This window comes from Agelaius phoeniceus, chromosome 1, assembly GCF_051311805.1.
Source record: "Agelaius phoeniceus isolate bAgePho1 chromosome 1, bAgePho1.hap1, whole genome shotgun sequence".
NCBI lineage: Eukaryota > Metazoa > Chordata > Aves > Passeriformes > Icteridae > Agelaius > Agelaius phoeniceus.
The window spans coordinates 154591251-154615457 of record NC_135265.1 but is presented as its reverse complement, the minus strand read 5'-3'; the positions used below and the strand labels follow the sequence as shown (position 1 = coordinate 154615457).

Sequence of the window (24207 nt, the reverse complement as noted above, 5' to 3'; positions counted from 1 at the left end):
TTTTTTTGCCCCAAATCTGACCTGGCTGAGGCCGGGCACGGTGGAGCTGAGCAGGATTGGGAATTTTGGGCTGAAATCTCCCAGAATTGGGAATTTTGGGAATTTTTTTTGGATTTTTGGGAATGGAATTCTTTGGGATCGGGAATTTTGGGGAATAAAATTTTGTGGAATTCGGAAAATTTGGGATTAAAATCCCTCAGGATTGGGAATTTTGGGAATTTCAATTTCCCAGAATTGAGAATTTTGGGAACAAAATTTCGTGGAATTTGTTAAATTTGAGGAAATTTTGGGATTAAAGTCCTTCAGAATTGAGAATTTTGGGGAATTTCAATTTCCCAAGATTGGGAATTTCTGGAATGGATTTTTTCTGAATTTTGGGGATAAAATTTGGTGGAATTTGGAAAATTTGGGGAAGTTTTGGGACTGGAATTTCATGGGATTTTGGGCTGAAATCTCCCAGAACTGGGAATTTTGGGGAATAAAATTTGGTGGAATTTGGAAAATTTGGGGAAATTTTGGAATTAAATTTCTTCAGAATTGGGAATTTTGGGGACTGGAATTTCTTGGGATTTTGAGGCTGAAATCTCCCAGGATTTGGGAATTTTGGGGCTGAAATCCCTCAGAATTGGGAATTTTGGGAATAAAATTTCATGGAATTTGGAAAATTTGGAAAAATTTGGGATTAAAATCCTTCAGGATTGGGAAAATTTTGGGGAATTTCAATTTCCCAGAATTTTGGGAATTTCCGGAATGGAATTTTTTTGGAATTTTGGGAATAAAATTCTGTGGAATTTGGAAAATTTGGGGAAATTTTGGGATTAAAGTCCTTCAGAATTGGGAATTTTGGGATTGGAATTTCTTGGGATTTTGGGGCTGAAATCTCCCAGAATTGGGAATTTTGGGGACTGGAATCCCTCAGGATTGGGAATTTTGGGAAGAAAATTTCGTGGAATTTAGAAAATTTGGGAAAATTTTGGGAATTTCAATTTCCCAGAATTGGGAATTTTGGGAATTTTTCGATTGGAATTCTTTGTGTTTGGGAATAAAATTTGGTGGAATTTGGAAAATTTGGGAAAGTTTTTGGAATTTCAATTTCCCAGCATTGGGAATTTTGGGAATTTTTTGGATTTGGGGGTTGGAATTCTTTGGGATTGGGAATTTTGGGAAGAAAATTTCGTGGAATTTGGGAAAATTTTGGGATTAAAATCCTTCAGGATTGGGAATTTGGGGAATTGAAATTTCCCAGGATTGGGAATTTGGGGAAGAAAATTTGGTGGAATTCGTTAAATTTGAGGAAATTTTGGGATTAAAATCCTTCAGGATTGGGAATTTTTTGGAATTTCAATTTCTCAGAATTGGGAATTTTTGGATTGGATTTTTTTTTTTAATTTTGGGAATAAAATTTCGTGGAATTGGGAGTTTTGGAATGAAAATTTCCCAGAATTGGCAATTTTGGGGAAATTTTGGGATTTCAATTTCCCAGAATTGGGAATTTTGGGAATTTTTTGGATTTTTGAGAATGAATCCCTCAGGATTGGGAATTTTGGGGAATAAAATTTCATGGAATTTGGAAAATTTGAGGAAATTTTGGGATTAAAATCCCCCAGGATTGGGAATTTGGGGAATTTCAATTTCCCAGATTTGGGAATTTTGGGAATTTTTTGGATTTTTGGGAATGGAATCCTTCAGGATTGGGAATTTGGGGAATTTCAATTTCCCAGGATTGGGAATTTCCGGAATGGATTTTTTCTGAATTTTGGGAATAAAATTTTGTGGAATTTGGAAAATTTGGGGAAATTTGAGATTAAATTTCTTCAGAATTGGGAATTTTGGGACTGGATTTTTTTGGGATTTTGGGCTGAAATCTCCCAGAATTGGGAATTTTGGGATTTTTTTTGACTTTTGGGGATTAAAATCCCTCAGGATTGGGAATTTTGGGGAATTTCAATTTCCCAGAATTGGGAATTTCCGGAATGGATTTTTTTGGAATTTTGGGATCGAAAATTTGGTGGAATTTGGAAAATTTGGGAAAATTTTGGGGATTTCAATTTCCCAGAATTGGGAATTTTGGGACTGGAATTTCTTGGGATTTTGGGGCTGAAATCTCCCAGAATTGGGAACTTTGGGATTGGAATTCTTTGGGATTGGGAATTTGGGGATTAAAATTTTGTGGGATTTGTTAAATTTGAGGAAATTTTGGGATTATAATCCTTCAGGATTGGGAAGTTTGGGGAATTTCAATTTCCCAGATTTGGGAATTTTGGGAATTTTTTTGATTTTTGGGATTGAATCCCTCAGGATTGGGAATTTTGGGGAATAAAATTTTGTGGATTTTGGAAAATTTGGGGAATTTCAATTTCCCAGAATTGGGAATTTTGGGAATGGATTTTTTATTGAATTTTGGGAGTAAAATTTGGTGGAATTTGGAAAATTTGGGGAAATTTTGGGAATAAATTTCTTCAGGATTGGGAATTTTGGGATTGGAATTTTTTGGGATTTTGGGAATTTCCATTTTTTGGGTTTTTTTGCCCCAAATCTGACCTGGCTGAGGCCGGGCACGGTGGAGCTGAGCAGGATTGGGAATTTTGGGCTGAAATCTCCCAGAATTGGGAATTTTGGGAATTTTTTTTGGATTTTTGGGAATGGAATTCTTTGGGATCGGGAATTTTGGGGAATAAAATTTTGTGGAATTCGGAAAATTTGGGATTAAAATCCCTCAGGATTGGGAATTTTGGGAATTTCAATTTCCCAGAATTGAGAATTTTGGGAACAAAATTTCGTGGAATTTGTTAAATTTGAGGAAATTTTGGGATTAAAGTCCTTCAGAATTGAGAATTTTGGGGAATTTCAATTTCCCAAGATTGGGAATTTCTGGAATGGATTTTTTCTGAATTTTGGGGATAAAATTTGGTGGAATTTGGAAAATTTGGGGAAGTTTTGGGACTGGAATTTCATGGGATTTTGGGCTGAAATCTCCCAGAACTGGGAATTTTGGGGAATAAAATTTGGTGGAATTTGGAAAATTTGGGGAAATTTTGGAATTAAATTTCTTCAGAATTGGGAATTTTGGGGACTGGAATTTCTTGGGATTTTGAGGCTGAAATCTCCCAGGATTTGGGAATTTTGGGGCTGAAATCCCTCAGAATTGGGAATTTTGGGAATAAAATTTCATGGAATTTGGAAAATTTGGAAAAATTTGGGATTAAAATCCTTCAGGATTGGGAAAATTTTGGGGAATTTCAATTTCCCAGAATTTTGGGAATTTCCGGAATGGAATTTTTTTGGAATTTTGGGAATAAAATTCTGTGGAATTTGGAAAATTTGGGGAAATTTTGGGATTAAAGTCCTTCAGAATTGGGAATTTTGGGATTGGAATTTCTTGGGATTTTGGGGCTGAAATCTCCCAGAATTGGGAATTTTGGGGACTGGAATCCCTCAGGATTGGGAATTTTGGGAAGAAAATTTCGTGGAATTTAGAAAATTTGGGAAAATTTTGGGAATTTCAATTTCCCAGAATTGGGAATTTTGGGGAATAAAATTTCATGGAATTTGTTAAATTTGAGGAAATTTGGGATTAAAGTCCTTCAGAATTGGGAATTTTGGGGAATTTCAATTTCCCAGATTTGGGAATTTTGGGGAATTTTTTTTGGATTTTTGGGAATGGAATTCTTTGGGATTGGGAATTTTGGGAATAAAATTTGGTGGAATTTGGAAAACTTGGGGGAATTTTGGGAATTTCAATTTCCCAGAATTGGGAATTTTGGGACTGGAAGTTTTTGGGATTTTGGGGCTGAAATCCCTCAGGATTGGGAATTTTGGGAAAATTGGGGAAAATTTTGGTAGTAAAATCCTTCAGGATTGGGAATTTTGGGAATTGGAATTTCCCAAAAGTGGGAATTTCGGGTTTGGAATTTTTTGGAATTTTGGGAATAAAATTTCGTGGAATTGGGAAAATTTTGGAATGAAAATTTCTCAGAATTTGGCAATTTTGGGGAAATTCTGGGAATTTCAATTTCCCAGAATTGGGAATTTTGGGGAATAAAATTTCATGGAATTTGTTAAATTTGAGGAAATTTGGGATTAAAATCCTTCAGGATTGGGAATTTTGGGGAATTTCAATTTCCCAGAATTGGGAATTTTGGGAATTTTTTGGATTTTTGGGATGGGAATTCTTTGGGATTGGGAATTTGGGGATTAAAATTTTGTGGGATTTGTTAAATTTGAGGAAATTTTGGGATTAAAATCCCTCAGGATTGGGAATTTTGGGGAATTTCAATTTCCCAGAATTGGGAATTTCGGGATTGGAATTTTTTGGAATTTTGGGAATAAAATTTCGTGGAATTGGGAAAATTTTGGAATGAAAATTTCTCAGAATTTGGCAATTTTGGGGAAATTTTGGGAATTTCAATTTCCCTGAATTGGGAATTTTGGGAATTTTTCGATTGGAATTCTTTGTGTTTGGGAATAAAAATTTGGTGGAATTTGGGAAAAAATTTGGTGGAATTTGTTAAATTTGAGGAAATTTTGGGATTAAAATCCTTCAGGATTGGGAATTTTGGGGAATTTCAATTTCCCAGATCTGGGAATTTTGGGAATTTTTTTTTGGATTTTTGGGAATGGAATCCTTCAAGATTGGGAATTTGGGGAATTTCAATTTCCCAGGATTGGGAATTTCCGGAATGGATTTTTTCTGAATTTTGGGAATAAAATTTTGTGGAATCTGGAAAATTTGGGGAAATTTGAGATTAAATTTCTTCAGAATTGGGAATTTTGGGACTGGATTTTTTTGGGATTTTGGGCTGAAATCTCCCAGAATTGGGAATTTTGGGATTTTTTTTGACTTTTGGGGATTAAAATCCCTCAGGATTGGGAATTTTGGGGAATTTCAATTTCCCAGAATTGGGAATTTCCGGAATGGATTTTTTTGGAATTTTGGGATCGAAAATTTGGTGGAATTTGGAAAATTTGGGAAAATTTTGGGGATTTCAATTTCCCAGAATTGGGAATTTTGGGACTGGAATTTCTTGGGATTTTGGGGCTGAAATCTCCCAGAATTGGGAACTTTGGGATTGGAATTCTTTGGGATTGGGAATTTGGGGATTAAAATTTGTGGGATTTGTTAAATTTGAGGAAATTTTGGGATTAAATCCTTCAGGATTGGGAATTTTGGGGAATTTCAATTTCCCAGATTTGGGAATTTTGGGAATTTTTTTGATTTTTGGGATTGAATCCCTCAGGATTGGGAATTTTGGGGAATAAAATTTTGTGGATTTTGGAAAATTTGGGGAATTTCAATTTCCCAGAATTGGGAATTTTGGGAATGGATTTTTTATTGAATTTTGGGAGTAAAATTTGGTGGAATTTGGAAAATTTGGGGAAATTTTGGGAATAAATTTCTTCAGGATTGGGAATTTCGGGACTGGAATTTCTTGGGATTTTGGGGCTGAAATCTCCCAGAATTGGGAATTTTGGGAATTTTTTTAACTTTTGGGGCTGAAATCTCTCAGGATTGGGAATTTTGGGGAATTTCAATTTCCCAGAATTGGGAATTTGGGGAAATTTTGGGACTGGAATTTCTTCAGAATTGGGAATTTCGGAATTGGAATTTCTTGGGATTTCAGGGCTGAAATCTCCCAGAATTGGGAATTTTGGGCTGAAATCTCCCAGAATTTGGGAATTTGGGGAATTTTAGGCCTGGAATCCTTTGGGAATGTTGGAAATTCCCATTTTTGGGTTTTTTGCCCCAAATCTGACCTGGCTGAAGCCGGGCACGGTGGAGCTGAGCAGGATTGGGAATTTTGGGCTGAAATCTCCCAGAATTGGGAATTTTGGGAATTTTTTTGATTTTTGGGGTGGGAATCCCTCAGGATTGGGAATTTGGGGAATAAAATTTTGTGGAATTTGGAAAATTTGGGATTAAAATCCCTCAGGATTGGGAATTTCAATTTCCCAGAATTGAGAATTTTGGGACTAAAATTTCGTGGAATTTGTTAAATTTGAGGAAATTTTGGGATTAAAGTCCTTCAGAATTGAGAATTTTGGGGAATTTCAATTTCCCAGAATTGGGAATTTCCGGAATGGAATTTTTTTGAATTTTGGGAATAAAATTTGGTGGAATTTGGAAAATTTGGGGAAGTTTTGGGACTGGAATTTCTTGGGATTTTGGGCTGAAATCTCCCAGAATTGGGAATTTTGGGAATTTTTTTGACTTTTGGGGATTTAAAGTCCTTCAGAACTGGGAATTTTGGGGAATTTCAATTTCCCAGAATTGGGAATTTCCGGAATGGATTTTTTTTGGAATTTTGGGATCGAAAATTTGGTGGAATTTGGAAAATTTGGGAAAATTTTGGGGATTTCAATTTCCCAGAATTGGGAATTTTGGGACTGGAATTTCTTGGGATTTTGGGGCTGAAATCTCCCAGAATTGGGAACTTTGGGATTGGAATTCTTTGGGATTGGGAATTTGGGGATTAAAATTTTGTGGGATTTGTTAAATTTGAGGAAATTTTGGGATTAAAATCCTTCAGGATTGGGAAGTTTGGGGAATTTCAATTTCCCAGATTTGGGAATTTTGGGAATTTTTTTGATTTTTGGGATTGAATCCCTCAGGATTGGGAATTTTGGGGAATAAAATTTGGTGGAATTTGGAAAATTTGGGGGAAATTTTGGGATTAAATCCTTCAGGATTGGGAATTTTGGGATTGGAATTTCTTGGGATTTTGGGCTGAAATCTCCCAGAATTGGGAATTTTGGGGACTGGAATCCCTCAGGATTGGGAATTTTGGGCTGAAATCTCCTGGAATTGGGAATTTTGGGATTGGAATTCTTTGAGATTGGGAATTTGAAGATTAAAATTTTGTGGGATTTGTTAAATTTGAGGAAATTTTGGGATTAAAATCCTTCAGGATTGGGAACTTTGGGGAATTGAAATTTCCCAGATTCCGGAATTTTTTTGATTTTTGGGATTGGGAATTGTGGGAAGAAAATTTGGTGGAATTTGTTAAATTTGAGGAAATTTTGGGATTAAAATCCCTCAGGATTGGGAGTTTTTTGGAATTTCAATTTCCCAGAATTGGGAATTTCGGGAACGGAATTTTTTTGAATTCTGGGAATAAAATTCTGTGGAATTTGGAAAATTTGGGGAAGTTTTGGGACTGGAATTTCTTGGGATTATTGGGCTGAAATCTCCCAGAACTGGGAATTTTGGGGAATAAAATTTGGTGGAATTGGGAGAATTTGGGAAAATTTTGGGACTGGAATTTCTTCAGGATTGGGAATTTCGGGATTGGAATTTCTTGGGATTTTGGGGCTGAAATCTCCCAGAATTTGGGAATTTTGGGGCTGAAATCTCTCAGGATTGGGGATTTTGGGGAATTTCAATTTCCAGAATTGGGAATTTGGGGAATAAAATTTGGCGGAATTTGGAAAATTTGGGGAAATTTTGGGAATAAATTTCTTCAGGATTGGGAATTTTGGGATTGGAATTTTTTGGATTTTGGGAATTTCCATTTTTTGGGTTTTTTTTGCCCCAAATCTGACCTGGCTGAGGCCGGGCACGGTGGAGCTGAGCAGGATTGGGAATTTTGGGCTGAAATCTCCCGGAATTGGGAATTTTGGGAATTTTGGGATTGGAATTCTTTGGGATTGGGAAATTTGGGAATAAAATTTCGTGGGATTTGGGAAATTTGAGGAAATTTTGGGATTAAAATCCTTCAAGATTGGGAATTTGGGGAATTGAAATTTCCCAGATTCCGGAATTTTTTTGATTTTTGGATTGGGAATTGTGGGAAGAAAATTTGGTGGAATTTGTTAAATTTGAGGAAATTTTGGGATTAAAATCCCTCAGGATTGGGAATTTTTTGGAATTTCAATTTCCCAGAATTGGGAATTTCGGGAACGGAATTTTTTTGAATTCTGGGAATAAAATTTCGTGGAATTGGGAAAATTTTGGAATGAAAATTTCTCAGGATTGGGAATTTGGGGATTGGAATTTCTTGGGATTTTGGGCTGAAATCTCCCAGAATTGGGAATGTTTGGGCCTGGAACCCTCTGGGAATGTTGGGAATTCCCATTTTTGGGGTTTTTTGCCCCAATCTGACCTGGCTGAGGCCGGGCACGGTGGAGCTGAGCAGGATTGGGAATTTTGGGAATAAAATTTCGTGGAATTTTGGGAAAATTTGGGAAAATTTGGGGAATTTCAATTTCCCAGAATTGGGAATTTTTGGAATTTTTCAATTGGAATTCTTTGTGTTTGGGAATAAAATTTGGTGGAATTTGGAAAATTTGGGGAAATTCTGGATTAAATTTCTTCAGGAGTGGGAATTTTGGGAATTTCAATTTCCCAGAATTAGGAATTATGGGATTGGAATTTCTTGGGATTTTGGGGTGAAATCTCCCAGAATTTTTTGGAAGTTTGGGATTGGAATCCTTCGGGATTGGGAATTTTGGGAATAAAATTTCATGGAATTGGAAAAATTTGGGATTAAAATCCTTCAGGATTGGGAATTTGGGGAATTTTGGGGCCTGGAACCCTTTGGGCATGTTGGAAATTCCCATTTTTTGGGATTTTCCCCCCAATCTGACCTGGCTGAGGCCGGGCACGGTGGAGCTGAGCAGGACCAAGGTGCTGACGCTGACGCTGCGAACGTCGGCATCCGAGGGATCCTCGGGGAATTTCCTCCGGAATTCCGGGAGCCTGGGGGGAAAAATGGAGAAATGGGGGAAAATTGGGAAAAATGGGGAGAAAATGGGGAGAAAATGGGGGAAAATGGGGGAAAATGGGGGAAAAATGGGGAAAAAGGGGGGAAAATAGGGAAAATTGGGGAAAATGGGAAAATGGGGAGAAAAATCGGGAAAATGGGAAAATGGGGGGGAAATGGGGAAAGATGGGGGAAAAATTTGGGGAAAAATTTGGGGAAAAATTTGGGGAAGAATGGGGAAAATGGGGAAAAATTGGGGAAAATTGGAAAAAAATGGGAAAATGGGGGAAAATAGGAGAAAATGGGGAAAAATGCGGCGAAAAATGGGGGGAAAAATGGGGAAAATTGGAAGAAGAATGGGGAAAAGGGGGGGAAATGGGGGAAAATGGGGAAAATGGGAAAATGGGGAGAAAAATCAGGAAAATGGGAAAATGGGGAAAATGGGGAAAAATGGGGAAAAATTTGGGGAAGAATGGGGAAAATGGGGAAAAATGGGAGAAATTGGGAAAAATGGGGAAAATTGGAAGAAAAATCGGGAAAATGGGGGGAAAATGGAGAAAAATGGGGGGAAAATGGGGAAAAAAGGGGGAAAAGGGAAATTGGGAGAAAAATGGGGGAAAATGGGAGAAAAATGGGGGGGAAATGGGAAAATGGTGGGAAAAATGGGGAAAATTTGGTGAAGAATGGGGAAAATGGGGAAAAGGATGGGAAAATGGGGAAAAGGGGGGAAAATGGGGAAAAAATGGGGGAAAATTGGGGAGAAAATGGGGAAAAATGGGGAAAATGGGGGGAAATGGAGAAAAATGGGGAAAGATAGGGAAAGATGGGGGAAAATGGGGAAATGGAGAAAAATGGGGAAAAAGCGGGGAAATGGGGGAAAATGGGGGGGAAAAATAGGGGAAAATCGGGGAAAATGGGGAGAAAAATCAGGAAACTGGGAAAATGGGGGAAAATGGGGAAAAAATGGGGGGGAAATGGGGGGAAAATGGGGGGGGAAATGGGGGGAAAATGGGGAAAATTGGGGAAAAATGGGAAAAAATGGGGAAAAATTTGGGAAAATGGGGGGGAAATGGGGAAAAATGGGGGAAAATATGGGAAAAATTGGGGGAAAATGGGGAAAAATGGGGGGAAAATGGGGAGAAAAATGGGGAAAAATTGGAAGTAGAATGGGGAAAAATGGGGAAAAAAATGGGAAAATGGGGGAAAAATGGGGAAGGATGGGGGAAAATGGGAAAATGGGGAAAAATGGGGAAAAGGGGGGAAATGGGAGAAATTGGGAAAAATGGGGAAAATTCGAAGAATAATGGGGAAAAAGGGGGGAAATAGGGAAAAAGGGGGAAAAATAGGGGAAAATCGGGGAAAATGGGGAGAAAAATCGGGGAAAATGGGAAAATGGGGAAAAAATGGGGAAACATGGGGGAAAAATGGGGGAAAATGGGGGAAAAATGGGGAAAAAAAGGGGGAAAATGGGGAAAATTGGAAGAAGAAAGGGGAAAATGGGGAGAAAAATGGGGGAAAATGGGGAAAATTTGGTGAAGAATGGGGAAATTGGGAAAAGGATGGGAAAATTGGAAAAAATGGGAATATGGGGGGAAATGGGGAAAAGTGGGGGTAAATGGAAAAATGGGGGGAAATGGGGAAAATGGGGAAAAGGGTGTGGAATTCTGAAAAAAATGGGGAAACTGGGAAAATAATGAAAATAATTGGGAAAAGGGTAGGGAAGGTTGGGGAAAAAGATGGAAAAGGAAAATGGGAAAATTGGGAAAATTGGAGAGGATGAGGGAAAATTGGGAGAAGGAAAAGGAAAATTTGGAGGAATGGGGAGAAATTGGGAAAAGGATGGGAAAATTGGGAAAAAAAGGTGAAAAATTGGGGGAAAATGGGGAAAAATAGTAGGAGAAGATTGGGGAAAAGTTGGGAAAAGGAAAATGGGGGGGAAAATTGGGAAAATTGGGAGAATAATGGGGAAAAGTGGGAAAAAGGGTGGGAAAAGGTTGGGAAAATTCAGGAAAATGGGGAAAATGGAAGGAAAATTGGGAAAATAGGGGAAAGGGTGAGGAAAACTGGGAAAAGGATGGGAAAAAATGGGAAAATTGGGAAAAGGATGGGAAAAGTTGGGAAAAGGCTGGGAAAAATTGGGAAAAATGGCAAAAAATTGGGAAAAATGGCAAAAATTGGGAAAAATGGGAAAATTTAGAAAGGATGGAGAAAATTTGGGAAATTGGGAAAATTGGGGAAAAATTGGGAGAGGTTTGGGAAAAGTTGGGAAAGGCTGGGGAAATTGGGAAAAGGGAGGTGGAAATGGGAAAAATTGGGAAAAGAATGGGAAAAATTGGGGAAAAGGAGGGAAAATGGGGAAAAATTGAGAAAAGGATGGGAAAGGATGGGGAAATGGGGAAAAATGGGGGAAAAATGGGGAAAAATGGGAGAAAGTTGGGAAAAGGATGGAAAATTGGGAAAAATGGGGAAAAATGGGAAAGTTTAGAAAAGGATGGGAAAGGATGGAGGAAATTGGGGAATTGGGAAAAGTGGGAGAAGGATGGGGAAAAAATGGGAATATGGGGAAAAGGATGGGAAAAGAAATGGAAAATTTGGGGAAAATGATGGGGAAATTGGGAAAAAAAAGGGAAAAAATTGGGGAAAAAATGGGAAAATTGTGGGGGAAATTGTGAGAAAGTGGGAAAAGTTGGGAAAAGGATGGGGAAATGTGGAAAAATGGGGGAAATTTGAGAGAAATTGGGGGAATGATGTGGAGAAGGATGGGAATTGGGGAAATTGGGGAAATTTTAGATGGATGGAAAAGGGTGGAGAAAATTGGGGAAATTGGGGAAAAATTGGGACAGGGATGGGGGAAAATGGGAAATTGGGAATTTGGGAAAAGGATGGGAAAAGGATGGGGAAATGTGAAAAAATGGGGAAAAATTGGGAGAAAATGGGGAAATGTTGGGAAAAGGATGGGAAAAATTGGGGAAAAATGGCAAAAAATGGGAAAAATGGGAAAATTTGGAAAAGGATGGGAAAAGGGTGGAGAAAAATGGGGAAATTGGGAAAATTGCGGAAAAATTGGGACAGGGATGGGGAAAATTGGGAAAAGGTTGGGAAAAGGGTGGGGAAATTGGAAAAAATGGAAAATTGGGGAAAAATTGCGGAAAAGTTGGGAAAAGAATGGGAAATTGGGGAAATGGGAAATTGGGAAAATGGGAATTTGGGAAGGATGGGAAATGTTGGAAAATTTGGAATTGGGAAAAGGTTGGGAATTGGAAAATTGGGGAATTGGGAATTGGAGGAAATTGGGACAGGGATGGGGAAAATTGGGAAAAAATGGGAAAATGGGGAAAACTGGGGGGAAATGGGGAATGGGAAAGGGTGGGGAAAATCTGAAAAAAAATGGGGAAAAATGGAAAATGGGGAAATTGGGGAAATGAATAATGAAAATAATTGGGAAAAGGTTGGGAAGGTTGGGAAAAGTTGGGAAAAAGATGGGAAAAATTGGGAAAATTAGGGGAAAATGGGGAAAAATTAGAAGAATGGGGAAAATGGGGAAAAATTGGGGAAAATGGGGAAAAATTGGGAAGACTGGGGAAAGGGTGGGGAAATTCTGAAAGAAAAAGGTGAAAAAATGGGGGGAAATTGGGAAAATAAGGAAAATAATTGGGGAAAAAGGGTGGGGAAGGTTGGGAAAAGTTGGGAAAAAAGATAGGGAAAATTGGGAAAAGGTTGGGAAAATGTGGAAAAATGGGGAAAATTTGGGAGAAAATGGGGAAATGTTGGGAAAAGGATGGGAAAAATTGGGAGAAGGATGGGGAAATTGGGGAAAATTGGGGAAAATTTAGAAAAGGATGGAAAAGGGGTGGAGAAAATTGGGGAAAATTGGGGAAAAATTGGGACAGGGATGGGGGAAAATGGGAAAATTGGGAAATTTGGGAAAAGGATGGGAAAAGGATGGGGAAATGTGAAAAAATGGGGAAAAAATTGGGAGAAAATGGGGAAATGTTGGGAAAAGGATGGGGAAAATTGGGAAAAATGGGGAAAGGATGGAGAAAATTGGGGAAAATTGGGGAAAAATTGGGAGAGGGATGGGGAAATAATGGGAAAATTGGGAAAAAATGGAAAATTTGGGAAAAGGATGGGAAAAGGATGGGGAAATTTGCAAAAAAAGGCAGAAAATTGGGGAAAATGGGAAAATTGAGGGGGGAAATGGGGGAAATCATGAGAAGGTTGGGAAAAGTTGGGAAAAGTTGGGAATGGTGGGAATGTTTGGAGTGCTGGGAATGCTGGGAAAAGGTTGGGAATGTTTGGAATGGTTGGGAATGCTGGGAAAAGGCTGCGAATGTTGGGAATGTTTGGGATGGTGGAGAATGGTGGGAATACTGGGAATGGTGGGAAAAGGTTGGGAATGCTGGGAATGGTTTGGAATATTTGGGAATATTTGGGAATTCTCACGCTATCCCCCGGCAGGGAGCACTGGAGCACCAGGAATGGTTGGGAATGATGGGAATTTTTGGGAATATTTGGGAATTCTCACCGTGTCCCCGGGCAGGGAGCACTGGAGCACCAGGAATGTTTGGGAATGCTGGGAATGGTTGGGAATGCTGGGAATATTTGGGAATATTTGGGAATTCTCACCATATCCCCAGGCAGGGAGCACTGCAGCACCAGGAATGTTTGGAATATTTGGAATATTTGGGAATATTTGGGAATTCTCACCGTATCCCCAGGCAGGGAGCACTGGAGCACCAGGAATGTTGGAAATGATGGGAATTTTTGGGAATATTTGGGAATTCTCACCGTATCTGGGGTCAGGGAGCACTGCAGCACCAGGAATGTTTGGGAATATTTGGGAATATTTGGAATATTTGGGAATTCTCACCGTATCCCCGGGCAGGGAGCACTGGAGCACCAGGAATGGTTGGGAACATTGGGAATATTGGGAATGTTGGGAATGCTGGGAATGGTTGGGAATGTTGGGAATGGTTGGGAATGTTGGGAATGTTGGGAATGGTTGGGAATGTTGGGAATGGTTGGGAATGCCAGGAATGCCAGGGATGTTGGGAATGTTTGGGAATTCTCACCGTGTCCCCAGGCAGGGAGCACTGGAGCACCAGGAATGGTTGGAATATTTGGGAATATTTGGGAATATTTGGGAATTCTCACTGTATCCGGGGGCAGGGAGCACTGGAGCACCAGGAATGGTTGGGAATATTTGGGAATATTTGGGAATATTTGGGAATATTTGGGAATTCTCACCGTGTCCCCGGGCAGGGAGCACTGGAGCACCAGGAATGGTTGGAATATTTGGGAATTTTTGGGAATATTGGGAATTCTCACCGTATCCGGGGGCAGGGAGCACTGGAGCACCAGGAATGGTTGGGAATGATGGGAATATTTGGGAATCTTTGGGAATTGTCACCGTGTCCCCGGGCAGGGAGCACTGGAGCACCAGGAATGGTTGGGAATATTGGGAATATTTGGGAATCTTTGGGAATATTTGGAATATTTGGAATTCTCACCCTAACTGGGGGCAGGGAGCACTGGAGCACCAGGAATGGTTGGGAATGATGGGAATGGTTTGGAATCTTTGGAATATTTGGGAATCTTTGGGAATATTTGGGAATTCTCACCGTATCTGGGGTCAGGGAGCACTGGAGCACCAGGAATGTTTGGGAATTTTTGGGAATCTTTGGGAATTCTCACCGTATCCCCGGGCAGGGAGCACTGGAGCACCAGGAATGTTTGGAATTTTTGGGAATATTTGGGAATATTTGGGAATTCTCACCGTATCCGGGGTCAGGGAGCACTGGAGCACCAGGAATGGTTGGGAATATTTGGGAATATTTGGGAATATTTGGAATCTTGGGAATTCTCACCATATCTGGGGTCAGGGAGCACTGGAGCACCAGGAATGTTTGGGAATATTTGGAATTTTTGGGAATATTTGGGAATTTTCACCGTGTCCCCAGGCAGGGAGCACTGGAGCACCAGGAATGGTTGGGAATGTTTGGAATGCCTGGGAATGTTTGGAATATTTGGAATATTTGGAATATTTGGGAATTCTCACCATATCCCCGGGCAGGGAGCACTGGAGCACCAGGAATGGTTGGAATATTTGGGAATCTTTGGGAATATTTGGGAATTCTCACCATATCCGGGGTCAGGGAGCACTGGAGCACCAGGAATGTTGGGAATGTTTGGAATATTTGGAATCTTTGGGAATTCTCACCTTATCTGGGGTCAGGGAGCACTGGAGCACCAGGAATGTTTGGAATGGTTGGAATATTTGGGAATCTTTGGGAATTCTCACCGTATCTGGGGACAGGGAGCACTGGAGCACCAGGAATGTTGGGAATGCTGGGAATTTTTGGGAATTTTTGGGAATATTTGGGAATTCTCACCGTATCCCCGGGCAGGGAGCACTGGAGCACCAGGAATGGTTGGGAATGCTGGGAATATTTGGGAATATTTCGGAATGTTTGGGAATATTTGGGAATTCTCACCGTGTCCCCAGGCAGGGAGCACTGGAGCACCAGGAATGGTTGGGAATGTTTGGGAATATTTGGAATGCTGGGAATGTTGGGAATAGTTTGGAATAGTTTGGAATGTTTGGGAATATTTGGGAATATTTGGGAATCTTTGGGAATTCTCACCGTATCCCCAGGCAGGGAGCACTGGAGCACCGGGAATGGTTGGAATATTTGGGAATTTTTGGGAATATTTGGGAATTCTCACCGTGTCCGGGGGCAGGGAGCACTGGAGCACCGGGAATGTTGGGAATGCTGGGAATATTTGGAATGTTGGGAATGTTTGGGAATATTTGGGAATTCTCACCGTGTCCCCGGGCAGGGAGCACTGGAGCACCAGGAATCTTTGGGAATATTTGGGAATATTTGGGAATGTTTGGGAATTCTCACCGTATCCCCAGGCAGGGAGCACTGGAGCACCAGGAATGTTTGGAATGTTGGGAATTTTTGGGAATCTTTGGGAATTCTCACCGTATCTGGGGTCAGGGAGCACTGGAGCACCAGGAATGTTTGGGAATGATGGGAATGTTGGGAATGTTGGGAATGGTTGGGAATCTTTGGGAATATTTGGGAATATTTGGGAATTCTCACCATATCCCCGGGCAGGGAGCACTGGACCACCAGAATGGTTGGAATGTTTGGGAATATTTGGAATTTTTGGGAATATTTGGGAATTCTCACTGTATCCGGGGTCAGGGAGCACTGGAGCACCAGGAATATTTGGGAATGATGGGAATGTTTGGGAATCTTTGGGAATTCTCACCGTATCCGGGGTCAGGGAGCACTGGAGCACCAGGAATTCCAGCAGGGCCTCGGCCCCCGGGAGCTGCAGGAAGCCGTGGTGAGCCAGGGAACTGAGGAGCTGCAGCAGAGCCCGCCTGACCTGGGACAGAGAGAGAGAGAGAGAGAGAATATGGGGAAATATGGGGGGAAAAATGGGGAAAAAATGGGGGAATAAATGGGGGGAAATAAGGGGGGAAAAATGGGGGAAAAATGGGGAATAAATGGGGAAAAAATGGGGAAAAAATGGGAAAAAAAGGGGAAAAAATGGGGGAAATATGGGGGAAAAAATGGGGAAAAAATGGGGGAATAAATGGGAAAAAATGGGGGAAATAACGGGGGAAATATGGGGGTAATATGGGGGAAAAAATGAGAATTTTGCAGGGAAAATGGGGGAAATATGGGGGGAAAGGGGGAGGGAAATAGGGGAAATAAGGGGGGAATATGGAGGTAAATATGGGGGGGAAAATGGGGGAAATAAGGGGGGGGAAATATGGGGGAAATAACGGGGGAAATAACGGGGAATAAATGGGGGAATAACAGGGGAAAATGGGGGGAAAAATGGGGGAAAATGGAGGGAAATAAGGGGGAAATAAGGGGGAAATATGGGGGAAATAAGGGGGGGAAATATGGGGGGGAAATGGGGAAAATAAGAGGGGAATATGAGGGAAATAAGGGGGGGAAATATGGGGGAAAAAAGGGGGAAATAACGGGGAAAATGGGGGAGAATTGGGGGAATAAGGGGGGGAATAGGGGGAATATGGGGACAAATGGTGGAAAAATAGGGGGAAATAAAGGGGAAAAATTGGGGAAATAAGGGGGGAAATAAAGGGGAAAAATGGGGAAAATAAGGGGGGAATATGGGGGAAATATGGAGGAAATATAGGGGAAATATTGGGGGAAATATTGGGGGAATATGGGGAAAAAAATGAGAATTTTGGGGGGAAAAATGGTAAAAAAATGGGGGTAAATGAAGGGGGGGAAATGGGGAAAAAATGGGGGGAATAAGGGGGGAATATGTCGGAAAATGGGGGGGAAAGGGGAGAAAATGGGGGAAATAAGGGGGGGAAATATGGGGGGAAATAAGGGGGGAATATGGGGGAGAATATAGGGGAAAAAGGGGGAAAATTGGGGGAAAAATGGGGGAAATAAGGGGGGAAAGTGGGGGGAAATATGGAGGGAATAAGGGGGAAATATGGGGGAAATAAGGGGGAATAAATGGGGGAAATAACGGGGGGAAAATGGGGGGAATAAGGGGGGGGAATAAGGGGGCAAAAATGGGGGGAAAATTGGGGGAAAATGGGGAAATAATGGGGAAAATGGGGGAAAACAGGGAAAAATGGGGAAATAAGGGGGGAAAACGGGGGGAAATAAGAGGGGAAACAGGTAAAAAATGGGGGAAATGGGGAAAATTGGGGGGAAATAAGGGGAAAAACGGGGGGGAATTGGGGAAAAATGGGGAAAAATGAGAATTTTGCAGGGAAAAATGGTAAAAATGGTGAAAAATGGGGGGAATAAAGGGGGGAAAAATGGGGAAAAAATGGGGGAAATAAGGGGGGAAATGTGGGGGGGAATGGGGAGAAAATGGGGGGAATAAGGAGGGGAATAAGGGGGAGAAAATGGGGAGAAAATGATAATTATGGGGGGAAATGAGGGAAATAAGGGGGGTAAAAATGTGGGAAATAAGGGGGAAATATGGAGGAAAACGGGGGAAATAAAATGGGGGAAAATGGGGGAAAAATGAGAATTTTGCAGGGAAAAATGGTGAAAAATGGGGGGAATAAAGGGGGGAAAAATGGGGAAATAAGGGGGGAAATGTGGGGGGAAATGGGGAGAAAATGGGGGGAATAAGGAGGGGAATAAGGGGGAGAAAATGGGGAGAAAATTGGGAGAAAATGAGAATTATGGGGAAATGGGGGAAATAAGGGGGGTAAAAATGGGGGAAATAAGGGGGGGAAATGGGGGAAATAAGGGGGAAATATGGAGGAAAACGGGGGGAAATAAAATGGGGAAAAATGGGGGAAAAATGAGAATTTTGCAGGGAAAAATGGTGAAAAATGGGGGGAATAAAGGCGGGAATGGGGAAAAAATGGGGGAAATAAGGGGGGAAATGTGGGGGGAAATGGGGAGAAAATGGGGGGAATAAGGAGGGGAATAAGGGGGAGAAAATGGGGAGAAAATGATAATTATGGGGGGAAATGGGGGAAATAAGGGGGGTAGAAATGGGGGAAATAAGGGGGAAATATGGAGGAAAACGGGGGGAAATAAAATGGGGAAAATGGGGAAAAAAATGAGAATTTTGCAGGGAAAAATGGTGAATAAAGGGGGGGAATAAAGGGGGGGAAATGGGGAAAAATGGGGCAAATAAGGGGGGAAAAGTGGGGGAAAGGGGAGGGGAAAGATGGGGGAAAGGGGGAGGGAAATTGGGGAAATAAGGGGGGAAAATGGGGGAATAAGGGGAGAAAATGGGGGAAATGGGGAAATAATGGGGGAAAAAATGGAGGGAAATAAGAGGGGAAAATGGGGGGAATGGGGAAATAAGGTGGGAAAATGAGGAGAACAAAAAGGAGAAAATGGGGGACAAATGGAAAAAAAAGGGGAAAAATGAGGAGGATAAAAATGGGGAAAATGGGGGGAATCAGGAATTCCTGGAAAACCCGGGAATTTGGAGAAAAACCATGGAAAAAATGGCCCAAAATGGCCAAAAATGGATTGAAATCCCCTGTGGCGCCCCCTAGGGACAGGGACGGGCAATGGCAGCGGGGATTTTTGGGGAATTTCTGGAATTTTCCAGGGAATTTCTGGAATTTTCCAGGGAATTCCTGGAAAAGCTGGGAATACCTTGGGGCTCCCGTCCTGCAGGGGAACTTTCAGGGAAGAGAGGATGGAAACTTTCTGCATTTCCATCTGGGAAGCTGCAAAAAAAATCAGAATTTGGGATTGGGAAAAAGGTCAGGAAATGCAGAAATTGTTCCTCAAGCAATGGCAAAAAAACCCCACAAAATTCCCCAGAAAATTGTCAGGAAATTCCCCCCACCAATGCACATAAATGTAAAAAAAATTCCCATAAAATAAATTTTTAAAAATTCTCAAAAAATTTAAAAAATCCCCATTAAAGCCCTATAAAAACACCATAAAATTCCCCAATAAAACTCCATAAAATTCCCCAATAAATCCTATAAAAACCCCACAAAAACCCCATAAAATCTGAAAAATACAAAACCAAAAAACCCCTCAAAATTCCCTTAAAATCCCCCAATAAACCCCATAAAAATCCCCAATAATCCAAATAAATCCCTGATAAAAACCCCAATAAATCCCCCTAAAATCCCCCCCCAAAAAAACCAAAATCCCCAATAAATCCATAAAATTCCCATAAAATTCCCCAATAAATCCCATAAAAATCCCCTTAAAATCCCCCAATAAATCCCCCCATAAAAACCCAAAACCCCACAAAAACCCCATTAAATCCCCAATAAATCCCCAAAAATTCCCCAATAAATTCCCAACAAATCCCCCATAACAATCCCATAAAAACCCCCAATAAGCCCCATAAAAACCCCATAAAATCCCCATTATCAAACCCAAATAAACCCCATAAAAAGTCCATAAAATTCCCATAAAAACCCCATAAAGTCCCCCAATAAATCCCATTAAAAATCCCATTAAAACCCAATAAAACCCCCCGATAAATCCCATAAAAATCCCAATAAATCCCCACATAATCACCCAATAAATCCCCCATAAATCCCTCATAAAAACCAAAAAAATCCCCAATAAATCCCCATTAAAAACCCACAAAACCCCATAAAAATCCACAAGAAATGCGAAAAAAAATCCCCCAAAAAATCCCTTAAAATCCCCCAATAAATCCCCAATAAAACCCATAAAAATCCTATAAAATTCCCGATAAACCCCATAAAAATCCCAGAAAATTCCTGTAAAAAAACCCCATAAAATCCCCAAAAACACAAACAAAAAAATCCCAGAAAATCCCCAATAAATCCTATGAAAACCCCACAAAAACCCCATGAAATCCCCATAAAATCTGAAAAAAACAAAACCAAAAAAAACCCTCAAGAATCCCCTAAAATCCCCCCCCAATAAACCCCATAAAAATCCCCAATAATCCAAATAAATCCCTGATAAAAACCCCAATAAATCCCCATAAAATCCCCCCCAAAAAAACCAAAATCCCCAATAAATCCCATAAAAATCCCATAAAATTCCCCAATAAATCCCATAAAAATCCCATAAAAATCCCCAATAAATCCCCCCCAAAAAAAACAAAAATCCCCAATAAATCCCATAAAATTCCCATAAAATTCCCCATAAATCCCATAAAAATCCCATAAAAATCCCCAATAAATCCCCCCATAAAAACCAAAACCCCACAAAAACCCCATTAAATCCCCCAATAAATCCCCAAAAATTCCCCAATAAATTCCCAACAAATCCCCCATAACAATCCCATAAAAACCCCCAATAAGCCCCATAATAACCCCATAAAATCCCCATTATCAAACCCCAATAAACCCCATAAAAACTCCATAAAATTCCCATAAAATTCCAATAAAAACCCCATAAAGTCCCCCAATAAATCCCATTAAAAATCCCATTAAAACCCAATAAAACCCCCTGATAAATCCCATAAAAATCCCAATAAATCCCCACATAATCACCCAATAAATCCCCCATAAATCCCTCATAAAAACCAAAAAAATCCCCAATAAAACCCCATTAAAAAACCCACAAAACCCCCATAAAAATCCACAAGAAATGCGAAAAAAATCCCCAAAAAAATCCCTTAAAATCCCCCAATAAATCCCCAATAAAACCCATAAAAATCCTATAAAATTCCCGATAAAACCCATAAAAATCCCAGAAAATTCCTGTAAAAAAACCCCATAAAATCCCCAAAACACAAACAAAAAAAGCCCATAAAATCCCCAATAAATCCTATAAAAACCCCACAAAAACCCCATGAAATCCCCATAAAATCTGGAAAAATAACCAAAAAAAACCCTCAAAAATCCCCTAAAATCCCCCAATAAACCCCATAAAAATCCCCAATAATCCAAATAAATCCCTGATAAAAAGCCCAATAAATCCCCTTAAAATCCCCCCCCAAAAAAACCAAAATCCCCAATAAATCCCAAAAAATTCCCATAAAATCCCCCAATAAATCCCAAAAAAATCCCATAAAAATCCCCAATAAATCCCCCAGTAAATCCCAGAAATGTCCCAATAAAGCCCCAGTAAATCCCCAATAAATCCCAAATAAATCCCATCAAAACCCCATAAAACACCCCAATAAATCCCATAAAAATCCCATAATTTCCCCTAATAAATCCCCAATAAAAGAACCTAAGAAATCCCCATAAAAATCCCCAAAAAATCCCCAATAATTCAAAAAAAACCCATTAAAATCCCCATTAAATCCCCCATTAAAATCCCTATAAAAATCCCATAAAATCCCCAACAAATCCCCATGAAATCCCCCATAACAATCCCATAAAATCCCCCAATAAACCCCATAAAAATCCCATAAAAACCCCCAATAAACCCCATAAAAATCCCATTAAAATCCCCAATAATCCAAATAAATCCCTGATAAAAACCCCAATAAATCCCCATAAAATCAAAAAAAAAAAAAAAAAACCAAAATCCCCAATAAATCCCATAAAATCCCCCAATAAATCCCATTTAAAAATCCCATAAAAATCCCCAATAAATCCCCCAGTAAATCCCAGAAATGTCCCAATAAAGCCCCAGTAAATCCCCAATAAATCCCAAACAAATCCCATCAAAACCCCATAAAACACCCCAATAAATCCCATAAAAATCCCATAATTTCCCAAATAAATCCCCAATAAAAGAACCTAAGAAATCCCCAAAAAATCAAAAAAATCCCCAGTAATCCAAAAAAAACCCCATTAAAATCCCCATTAAATCCCCCAATAAATCCCCAATAAATCCCATAAAATTCCCATAAAATCCCCCAATAAATCCCATAAAAATCCCCATAAAATCCCCAATAAATCCCCATAAAAAACCCATAAAACCTCATAAAAATTGCCAAGAAATCCCCAATAATCCAAATAACTCCCCATAAAATCCCTCAATAAATCCCCCAATAAATCCCCAATAAACACCGATAAATCCACCCCCATAAAAACCCCATAAAATTAAAAAAAAATATAAAATCCCCCAATAAATCCCAGAAAAATCCCCCAAAAATCCCCAGTAAATCCCCAAAAAATCCCATAAATTCCCCTAATAAATCCCAATAAATCCCCATTACAAACCCCATAAAAACCCCATTAAGCCCCTAATAAATCCCCATTACAAACCCCATAAAAATCCCGAAAATTTCCATTAAAATTCTATAAGATTCCCATAAATTCCCCCAATAAATCCCCATTACAAACCCCATAAAGCCCCTAATAAATCCCCATTGAAAACCCCATAAAGCCCCAATAAATCCCCATTACTAACCCCATAAAGCCCCTAATAAACCCCATAAAAACCCCATAAAGCCCCTAATAAATCCCCATTAAAAACCCCATAAAAACCCCATAAAGCCCCTAATAAATCCCCATTAAAAACCCCATTTAAAGCCCCATAAAGCCCTTGATAAATCCACATTAAAAACCCCATAAAGCCCCTAATAAATCCCCATTAAATACCCCATAAAGCCCCTAATAAATCCCCATTACAAACCCCATTAAGCCCCTAATTAATCCCATTAAAAACCCTATAAAGCCCCTAATTATTCCCATTACAAACCCCATAAAGCCCCTAATAAATCCCCATTAAAAACCCCATAAACCCCCCTAATAAATCACCATTAACAGCCCCATAAAGCCCCTGATAAATCCCATTAAAAACCCATAAAAACCCCATAAAGCCTCTTTTAAATCCCCATTAAAAACCCCATAAAGCCCCTAATAAATCCCCACTACAAACCCCATTAAGACCCTAATTAATCCCCATTAAAAACCCTATAAAGCCCCTAATTATTCCCATTACAAACCCCATAAAGCCCCTAATAAATCCCCATTAAAAACCCCATAAACCCCCTAAGAAATCCCCATTAACAGCCCCATAAAGCCCCTAAAAAATCCCATTAAAAACCCCATAAAAACCCCATAAAGCCTCTTTTAAATCCCCATTAAAAACCCCATAAAGCCCCTAACAAATTCCCATTAAAAACCCCATAAAATCCCCCTAAAGCCCCTAATAAATCCCCATTACAAACCCCATTAAGGCCCTAATAAATCCCCAATAAAAAACCCATAAATCCGCTAATAAATCCCCATTAAAAAACCCAAAAAACCCCTGATAAATCCACATTAAAAACCCCATAAAGCCCCTAATAAAACCCCATAAAAGCCCCATAAAAACCCCAATAATTCCCCCATTCAAACCCCATTGAAACGCCCCGAGGGCGGCACTGACGGGCGCTGTTGAGGAGGTGGCGCAGCAGCAGCAGCAGCAGCAGCAGCGCCCCCAGGCGGTGGCGCTCGGAACTGCACTGCAGCCATGGCCCCCCAGAACAGCCCAGAAACAGCGACACCAAACCCCAGCAAAGGGCCCAGGGATCCCATCCAAACCCCAAAAATCAACAATTCAATAGCCCCAAAAATGCTATAAAATCCCTGAATAGATCCCCATAAAATCCCATAAAGCCTCCTAAAATCCCCATGTAAGATCCCAATAAATCCCCAATAAAACCCAGAAAAATCCCATAAAAATCCCAGAAAATTTCCATTAAAAGTCTATGAGATTCCCAGAAAATCCCCAATGAATCCCCATTAAATACCCCATAAAACCCCAATAAATTCCTATTACAAATCCCATAAAAATCCCATAAAGCCCCTAATAAATCCCATTAAAAACCCCATAAAACCCCTGATAAATACCCCATAAAACCCCCAAAAATCCCATAAAATCCCAGAAAATTTCCATTTAATTCTCTAAGATTCCCATAAAATCCCCCCATGAATCCCCATTAAAAGCCCCATAAAGCCCCTAATAAATCCCCATTAGAACACCATAAAACCCCATTAAGCCCCTCATAAATCCCCATTAAACCCCATAAAACCCCTAATAAATCCCCATTGAAAACCCCTAATGAATCCCCATTAAAAACCCCATAAAAGCCCAATAAATCCCCATTAAAAGCCCCATTAAACCCCTGATAAATA

General features: G+C 40.2%; 1 protein-coding gene across 1 annotated transcript in view; it reads right to left on the bottom strand.

Moving 5' to 3' along the window:
* MROH1 (maestro heat like repeat family member 1) overlaps positions 1–24207 on the bottom strand; it is a 241668-nt gene that overhangs the window by 153395 nt on the left and 64066 nt on the right. Inside the window, 5 exon segments of the mRNA XM_077174443.1 lie at positions 8531–8676; positions 8678–8695; positions 15981–16100; positions 18839–18912; positions 23459–23534. Coding sequence (XP_077030558.1) covers positions 8531–8676; positions 8678–8695; positions 15981–16100; positions 18839–18912; positions 23459–23534 — 434 coding nt within the window.